The sequence below is a fragment of the Notolepis coatsorum genome (assembly GCF_963971535.1).
Source record: "Notolepis coatsorum genome assembly, chromosome: 11".
NCBI lineage: Eukaryota > Metazoa > Chordata > Actinopteri > Aulopiformes > Paralepididae > Notolepis > Notolepis coatsorum.
Window position 1 is genome coordinate 97,906,657 of NC_140175.1, and position 9,452 is coordinate 97,916,108.

At 42.4% G+C, this 9,452-nt stretch overlaps 1 protein-coding gene across 1 annotated transcript in view; it reads right to left on the reverse strand.

The window, feature by feature from the left end:
• Positions 1-9,448, reverse strand: part of gpat3 (glycerol-3-phosphate acyltransferase 3) — a 31,164-nt gene extending 21,716 nt beyond the window's left edge. The window contains 6 exon segments of the mRNA XM_084324069.1: positions 228-302; positions 1,138-1,283; positions 3,014-3,165; positions 8,479-8,545; positions 8,757-8,948; positions 9,369-9,448. Of these exon segments, the coding sequence (XP_084180195.1) occupies positions 228-302; positions 1,138-1,283; positions 3,014-3,165; positions 8,479-8,545; positions 8,757-8,903 (587 nt within the window). The 5' untranslated portion in view covers positions 8,904-8,948; positions 9,369-9,448.
• Between the last annotated feature and the right edge of the window lie 4 nt (positions 9,449-9,452).

Consider the following 9,452-nt stretch of genomic DNA (forward strand, 5'->3'; position numbering starts at 1 on the left):
AGAGTACTATTTCATCTGGGCATTTCAACTTTTACTAGAGTATTATTTCATCTGGGTATTTCTACTTTTACTAGAGTACTATTTCACCTGGGCATTTCTACTTTTACTTCTCCCACCACTGAGTGAAAACAGGCAACAAGACGATACACAGGAAAACACAAGACGTTGACAGAAATCCTCTCCAATGTTTCATTATCACTGGACAGTATTGTTGCCAGTTGCTGTACCTGCTTTCGGGTAGAAATCCTACCAGGCTAGTTCCAATCACCAGCCAGTTCAAGCCAATGATTGCCAGGGTAATCCTGCCAGACAGAGAAGGCCAGAGTTGAAGGGTGCTGTCTATAACTAATGGCGAGCTCCCTATTGCTCTTTCAAAACCCAGGGAAGTGGGTAGAATGCCACACTGCAGAGCGATGGGAAACGCATGTTTGCACACTAGATATCAGCTCCCAATTTATTTTTTTATTACACAACCTTTCAACTGATAGGATCTTTGTCAGTGATTGCCTGATGAAAAAACCTTGTTGGTTGAAACATAATACAGTGTATTTCGGGAGCTAAAGTCCAGCATGTGGATACCTTTGTTGTTCTGTTGTGCAAGTCTACCGTTATCCACTCACCTCGAGACAGGTTGGATGTGCACAAATCAGCCACACACTCTTTATACACTCAAATCACAGTGTATATATTTGAGTTTGAAGAGGACATTTACATTTAGTCATTTAGCTGATGCTTTTATCCAAATGCGACTTACAAGTTCTGTACAACCAGTCAGCAGGAAGGGTACAACTCTGGCAGCTAAGGGTCAGTAGCATTGTTCATCAAACAGTGTTAAACTTGGATGCTACGGACTTGAGTGCATAGTAGCAAAGACATATTAGCATAGTATGTAGTAATATAGGCAAGGTAGATTACTTAGTTAGCAAAGTGCATGATAGTAAAATACAGTACGAAGGTTAGTATTTATTTAAAGAATATTTGGTGTGTAATGGGGTTCAAATGTACTGTTACAATCAAATATACACAATGTCCCCTCTGGGACAACAAAGCCCTTATCTCCCTCTACTTATCTGTTGTATACACTGTGATATCTGTGCTGTGACCGTCTCTCTGAGGGCAACAGGAGGCCACACTGACCTGAGAGGGAACAGCACACAGTAGCGCATGAAGACGCCGAGGCCCCAGATGATGGTGAGGCGGAGGCTGATGTAGCGGAAGTTGAGGTTGGTGCGCGTTAGGAGGTTCCAGGAGGCCAGCTCCTCCGAGGAGAAGCGCTGGGTCACCTGCAGGGGTGTAAAGTACTTGAGTGATTGTACTTCGTTACAATACTTAAGTACTGTTTTTGGGGGATTTGTATACTTTACTCCAGTATTATTAGGTTTGTATACTTGTATACATACTTTTTACTCCTTGCATTTAAAATGCAGACCTACAACGTACAAATCTCGCCGGTCCAACCATTTTAATTAGTATATTTGTTTCTCTGGCCGAACTAACGTTAATGTTATTAATCCTGCAATGTCGAACCCACGTATAAAAAAATTAAAAGAACTAAACCCTTAATTTTTTCCAAGGCTGTAGTTTGGCCAACTTTACAAATGGATGCTGTGATATGAATGCCGTCCATGTTAGTTTACCTTGACATGTTTTTTCAAATTCGATGGAGAAGTGAGTTTGAGACCCCTGGTCTATCCCTTACAATAAAAGTTTGAACTTTTACTTTTTAGTAGGCTACTTAAGTACATTTAAAAGTAGAAACTTTTTTACTTTTACTCAAGTGTGTTTTCAGAAAGATACTCTGACTTTTACTTGAGTAAGACCTTGAGAATGTAAGGGCCCACCTGTCCCAGGACTTTTCTCCCCTGTCTGTACTCCTCAAGAGCCCCCACCTTTTCACTTTCTCTTCCATGGACTTCCTCCACTCTGGAACTTGGTGAACAGTCATGTCAATCTACTGCCACCCTGTGGCCAAATTATGTTGGTGCTGCACTGTGTGCATCTCTGTTTTCTTTATGTTTTGATCTCCTGAGTACCATCAGTAATCTGCTGTCTGTGTATCTGTTTTCTGTGTTGTAGTTATGATCAGTCTGATGTGCTCTCAGTAATTTTGATTCAGTTTTGTGTTCTAGCCTAGTTTATTCCCCAGTGTTTGGCCTTGTGTTTTCCTGTACCCCTGTGTGTTAGTTCAGTTTTCCCTCTCAGGTGTGTCTCGTTCCCAATTACCCTCTTGTGTCAATCAGTGTGTGTATATCTGCCTCGTTTGCCATTCTCTCTTTGTCGGTTCATTGTTGGGTTTCCCTACTAGTGTTTGCTGTCTTGTTCTGTTAGTTACTCTGTTCCTGTGACTCCTTCCAGTATTTTTGTAGTAAGTGTTTCCTAGTGTTAATTTGTTTGCTCCACCCTTCTTTGTTTTTCGTGTAAAGTTCGTCTTGTTTGTTAGGGTTTAATTTGTAGTCAGTTTGTTCATATTTTTTCCTTGCCTGCCTTGCAGTGTTTTGTTTGTGCCTTTGGGACTTGCTCTCATTTATGAGACGATTCTTTGTTTTCGTAGTTTGCCCTCTGCCGGACAGTTTGCTGTGCTCTAAGTAAAGCATAATACTTTGACATTCACCCCTGGCTCCGTGTCTCGCTTTACCGATCTGCCTATTCGCTCCTCGTTCTGTTCTGCAATTGGGTCCTCCGGCAACACTATCCCTAACAGAGACGGTACCCATACTTTCACTGCTGCACTACCAAAATGGTTAGCCCTTTCACTGTGACAATACAGAAGGTTAACCCTTTCGCTGCCACACGACAAAGGGTAAACCCTTTCACTGCCGCACTACCAAAATGGTTAGCCCTTTCACTGCGACAATACAGAAGGTTGACCCTTTCACTGCCACACGACAAAGGGTAAACCCTTTCACTGCCACACTACAGGGAGTGTGGCAGTAAAGGGTTAACCTTTCTGTAGTGTGGCAGTGAAAGGGTTAAGTATAATGTCTGGGTACTCTTCACACGCCTGGTCGGTCACCTGGTCGTCCACCAGGCTCTCCAGGCCCTTCCTGTAGAAGTAGAAGACGTCGCTCAGGGCGAACTCGCCCACGGCCTGGGAGCCGCAGGACAGGGAGCGCCGCAGCTCCTCCACCTCCTGCTCCATGGAGCCCCCCACTCTCTGGATGATGCCTGTCACACACACACACACACACACACACACACACACACACACACGGTAAATGGCTGCATTTTTACATATCGCTTTTATCCAAAGCTCTTTACAATTTGTTACTCACATTTTACCCATTCATTCATTCACACACCGACGGCGGAGGCGACCACGCAAGGTGCCAACCTGCTCATCGGGAGCAATTAGGGGTTAAGTCACGTGTCTTGCTCAAGGACACATGCCAGGCGACTGCTCTACCTCCTGAGCTACTGTCGCCCCTGGACAATTAAGATAAGATATTCCTTTATTCATAGCAGCAGGGGGAGGGGAGGTACATGTATGGGCAAGGTAATAGTAGAAAGACATGAGTAAAGGCAATAAAATTAGATCTGAATATAAAAGAAATATGAGGGGGAAAAAGTGTAAACAAAGGTGCAGATTAGGGTCTGTATGCCCTATCGGTTATATTAAACATTACAATAAATATAGGCAATAAAGAATTAGAATCTGAATATATACTATGAGTAAAGTAAAGTAAACGGTATACACAGGTGCAGTATACACAAGTTATACTAGTTAGTGCAATTCCCTTAGCTTAGATAATTATTATTATTATTATTTAATATATATAGTCACATAGCCATACCTCTTTCTCTGAGGGGGAGAGAGAGGTCTGGCTGGACCTATTATCATCCGCTATAGGGGAAAGAAAGTTGTTTGTATTTCTTGAAAAAAGTAGTAGAATGCGCTCACCTCACTTGACTTGACACTGGGTGCTCTAACCTCTGATACTATACATAAGAAATAGGGAAACAAGTCCAGTGTTTGTGCGTGCCTGGACTTGTTTCCCTATTTTTATTATTGTATTTCTTAACATATCACAATCATCCTGGGTGGCGCTGAGCCCAGGGTGCAGCTACGGTGCCCTTGCAAAATAGTGTCACAGATAGCGGAAGGGGAGGAGAGTTACAACTGAAATACTCAGCCAACGGCAGCTTAGACCCACAGTCTCATGGCACAGATCCAGACTACCTCTGTGTCTGCCCTCGAAAAGTGCTGTATCATCCTCTATAGTCTATACAGAGAGCCAGTGAGGATAACAGACAGAGAGTGATAATAACAGACAGAGAGTGATAATAACAGACAGAGAGTGATAATAACAGACAGAGAGTGATAATAACAGACAGAGAGTGATAATAACAGACAGAGAGTGATAATAACAGACAGATAGTGAGAATAACAGACAGAGAGTGATAATAACAGACAGATAGTGAGAACAGACAGAGAGTGATAATAACAGACAGATAGTGAGAATAACAGACAGAGTGATAATAACAGACAGATAGTGAGAACAGACAGATGGTGATAATAACAGACAGATAGTGATAATAACAGACAGATAGTGAGAATAACAGACAGAGAGTGAGAATAACAGACAGATAGTGAGAATAACAGACAGATAGTGAGAATAACAGACAGATAGTGAGAATAACAGACAGAGAGTGAGAACAGACAGATAGTGAGAATAACAGACAGATAGTGAGAATAACAGACAGATAGTGAGAATAACAGACAGAGAGTGAGAACAGACAGATAGTGAGAATAACAGACAGATAGTGAGAATAACAGACAGAGAGTGAGAACAGACAGATAGTGATAATAACAGACAGATAGTGAGAATAACAGACAGATAGTGAGAATAACAGACAGATAGTGAAAACAGACAGATAGTGATAATAACAGACAGATAGTGAGAATAACAGACAGATAGTGATAATAACAGACAGAGAGTGATAATAACAGACAGATAGTGAGAATCAGGGCCGGACTGGGGGAATTATTCAGGCCGGGAAATATAGTGCGAAATATAGCCCCAGTCAGGCCACTTTTTAAGCAGGGGGTCTGGGGGTCCCCCACCAGGAAAATGTTTGTTTCTGACTGTTCTGTGAAATACAAGCAGTCAGCTGTATGTATTTTTCTCTCTCTCCCTCTCTGCTCCACCTTTCCTCTTTTTTCCACTGTTGAACTGTTGAAACATTTAATTTCCAGTCATTTCCATCTGACTGTTCTGTGAAATACAAGCAGTCAGCAGTATGTATTTTTCTCTCTCTCCCTCTCTGCTCCACCCTTCCTCTTTTTCCACTGTCCATCTTCAAGCGCAGGTTATGCTGGACATTTTTTGTCTTTCGCTCTGTCTCTCCTCGTCATTCTGCAGAAGTGCCATCAGCCATTCCATTTGCCGTCTCCGCTGTCAATCAGTTGTATGGCCTGGTCCCGCCTGCACCAATCACATGCGGCTCCCTTTGTGTGTGTGTGTGTGTGTGTGTGTGTGTGTGTGTGTGTGTGTGTGTGTGTGTGTGTGTGTGTGAGCGAGAGAGAGATAGTTCTCCAACTTGTGTGAGTTTAGACTGCGCAGTAATCTTCTGGTTGTTCCCCACCTAGGTTATAAATCTAACTATCGCGCCACCACAACTAGAAACACTTGCCTGGCCTGCTTCTAAGTTCAGTGGCCTGACTGAGATTTATTTTTTTATAAAAAAAATTATCTGTGCAGGCCAGGCCACCGATGGCCAGTCCAGGCCTGGTGAGAATAACAGACAGACAGTGAGAATAACAGACAGATAGTGAGAATAACAGACAGATAGTGAGAATAACAGACAGATAGTGAGAATAACAGACAGATAGTGATAATAACAAACAGAAAGCCAGTGATAATAACAGACAGATAGCCAGTGAGAATAACAGACAGATCGTGAGAATAACAGACAGATAGCCAGTGATAATAACAGACAGATAGCCAGTGATAATAACAGACAGATAGTGAGAATAACAGACAGATAGCCAGTGAGAATAACAGCCAGAAAGCCAGTGAGAATAACAGACAGATAGTGAGAATAACAGACAGAAAGCCAGTGATAATAACAGACAGATAGTGAGAATAACAGCCCAGCCCAGAGAAAAAGAAAAAAAGAAAATCTATGTTTGAAGTAGGGCAGCCAACATTTTCTGCATATTTCTGCCTAACCATAAGAGGCTAGTATGAAAAAACAGCATATGACACTGATGGAATGCAGAAGAGGAGATATCTTTGATGTACTTTCAGGACCTGGCACCGCTTACTGCCGAACAGCATATTCAACTCTATCCTGTCCTGCTCTATTATGAAATAGATCTGCATTGCATTCTTATTAACATTTACCATTGTGTCATGATGATATGAGATAGAAATAAGTCACAGTGTGTTATTTGCAAAAGGTTTCTTTTAAAAGGAAGTAAAACCATCACAGATTTAGCAGTCTTTCCTGAATGGTTTGTTTGTCAAATCTTATTGCGTAACGTGCTTGCGGCACGTTTATTAATAGAACAAAAGCCTTGTTATAACAGGGATACAGGACTAAGATCAAGAGTCTCGCTGTTGAAAAGTATTAAACTGCCTTAATTCCAATAATTGTTCAACCTTTCATGTCTGTTTACTTGTCATACACGGCTAAGTATAAACGTTGTATTGTCTACATATAAAACCACCACTCTAGCAATCTAGAAGTCATACAAAAAAAACAAATCTTGTGATTAACCCACAAATGAGTCACATTACATATAACCACAAAATAAGTCACATTCCATCTACACCAGAGCTGCTGACCATACAGTATCCTGCTAGATGTTCCCCGTGATGATAACACTTCCTTTGGTCAACCCTCCTTCCAATTTGCTGCTCCCAGCAGTTTGAACGAGATGCAAAAGACTTTGAAAATGGACCAATTGATCCCCCCTCGCTATACGTTTAAGGACTCTATCTATCGCAGAGTTGTTTACACACACCTGCAACTGTCACCCAGCCTGTTCTGCTTCATGTATTACATACTGTACCTTGTCATTTTACATTTACATTTAGTCATCTAGCTGACGCTTTTATCCAAAGCCACTTACAAGTTCTGTACGACAGGTCATCAGGAAGGGTGCAACTCTATCAGCTGAGTAACAATGTTCATCAAAGTGTTGAGTGCTACAGTGTAAGTTAGTTTATTAGGACAAGTGCATGACAGTAAGGTTAGTTAGGGTTAGAATAATTTTTTGTTGTTGTTGTTGCTGTTTGTTTGATGTGTGTTTTAATTATTTCCCTTACCTCTGTGATGTATGTATTGTCTGTCTCTTTTCTATTTTATTAAAAAAAAATAAAAAAAAAATAAAAAAAAAATAACGTGTCCCCTTTCCCTGTTATACCCTTTGAGAGGCCCTTTTGTCCTCCTACCAGGCCGTCATTGTAAATAAGAATTTGTTCTTAATTGACCTGCCTGGTTAAATGAAATAAATGAAAAGAAAAATGACATGGCCACATGGATCATTCACAAGGGTAGTGACCTCAAGCGTTTGGGTCTGTAGTGCAGCTGGCGACGGACGGGGGAGGGAGACATGCTTTCACGGCCTCTGCTCCATGTTGGGCCATAGAGAGGAGTTGAGCACACGTTGGTTCTGTAGCTGAAGTTATGTAATCAACTGTTGCATCATCAGCCTGAGACGAGGCTGTGTTTGTGTGTGTGTGTGTGTGTGTGTGTGTGTGTGTGTGTGTGTGTGTGTGTGTGTGTGTGTGTGTGTGTGTACAAGCGTGCCTGTGGCTGCGCAGCCCCCCCTCATATCGGGCGCATGAGCTGACCAATCAAGAGCCCCCACACTCACGCACCGGTCACATGAGCAGGGTCAGCCCTGCTGGAGCTGAAGGAAATCCCTCAAACAACAGCAGCACACAATGTCCTGAGAAGGAGCCACAAAACTAGTAGACAGGGGGCTACTTTCCAATCCGGCTGTGTCTTCCCTGGATGTGCCTTGTGTCTACTTTATGAATTATGAATTGAAAATGGGGGACCCTGATGTAAACAAGACGAAAGTCTTTCTCTGGTCTGTATCCCCTTAACAATTGTGTGTATTGAGCCGTACTGTACTACTGTACCCATTCTGCAATCTGTTAATAAAAATGTTCAATCAATCAATACTAAGAAGAACACCACGGGAGGGTCAGAGCGTGTCTTCCCTGTGCCTTGTGTCTACTGAGAACACCACGGGAGGTCAGAGTAGACAAGACATTCGATTCATAAAGGAAGAATTATGCACAATTTAAAGTTGCTAAAGTTCTCCTATATCAGGTGTCACACAGCAGAGCGTAATGAAACAATGAAGGGAGGGGACGCAGGAACATAAAGAGGGGAAATCGAGCATTCAGTGTCGGTCCAGTTATTTAACCTGATGACCTGCACATTATATACTGTAGGTCACACACACACACACACGATGAAAGATGACGTCCTAACTCATAGTGACGGTATAGACTCACTCACCGTTGGGTAGCGGGACGGGCACACTGGGCTGCTCCACGCGTCCCCTCTGGATCCGTAGAGTGGCCCACTGCCCACAGAAAACAGATGATGACACACAATGCCTGTTGCATGTATACTTTTCTTTGTCTGACTGTGACATGAACTGAGAAGGGGGCAACGGTAAGTATAACTGCAACTAGGACATAATTCATATCAACCAACATTTAGACTCTTATTTGATCAAATACAATTTAAATAACCATAAATGACAAATAAGACCTTGCATTTTTTTTAATTACCTCCAGGATTTTGACCAAGATCTGAATGTAGACCCCGGTGACTCCCAGGGAGAAGCCAAACATAGCGGGCAGCATGATGAGACCCAGCAGCACTGTGACCCACGCCTGGAACAACTGGACAGCTGTGCCCCACTGGTCCTCCATCATCACTGACGGTTCTGCTCACCCACTGCTCTGGTAAACTGGGGTCATCTGCACAAAAAAATAATAACATCAGTGGTGGGGGAAGAAGAACGGTCCCAAATGCCTAACCAAGCACTGTATTGGTGAGTGGCTCTTCTGGACAGATTCTTGTTTATGTGAATACTGCAATATTATCAGACCGTTACCCCTCTTTGGGAACGCAGCACTAGTAGTAGTAACTAAGCTACCAATGCCCCATCAATAAACCACACAAACAAAACATTACTGGTCATGACAAAAAGATACAACAACGTGTTGAACGGGATACTCGTATAACACTGTTTATAGATAGATAGATACTTTATTAATCCCCTTGGGGAAATTCGGTGACACACAGCTCATAGTCTCATTAAACAATCATTTCACAATCATTACATTTTTACAGTAATAAAATACAGTACAGTAATAGGTATGATGATAGTAGCCTACCTGGAAATCTATTAGCTGCCAGATCATATTCCCCATGATTCTACAAGAGCCTGGCTGGAGCGAAGACGCAGAGGTTTGTCTCAA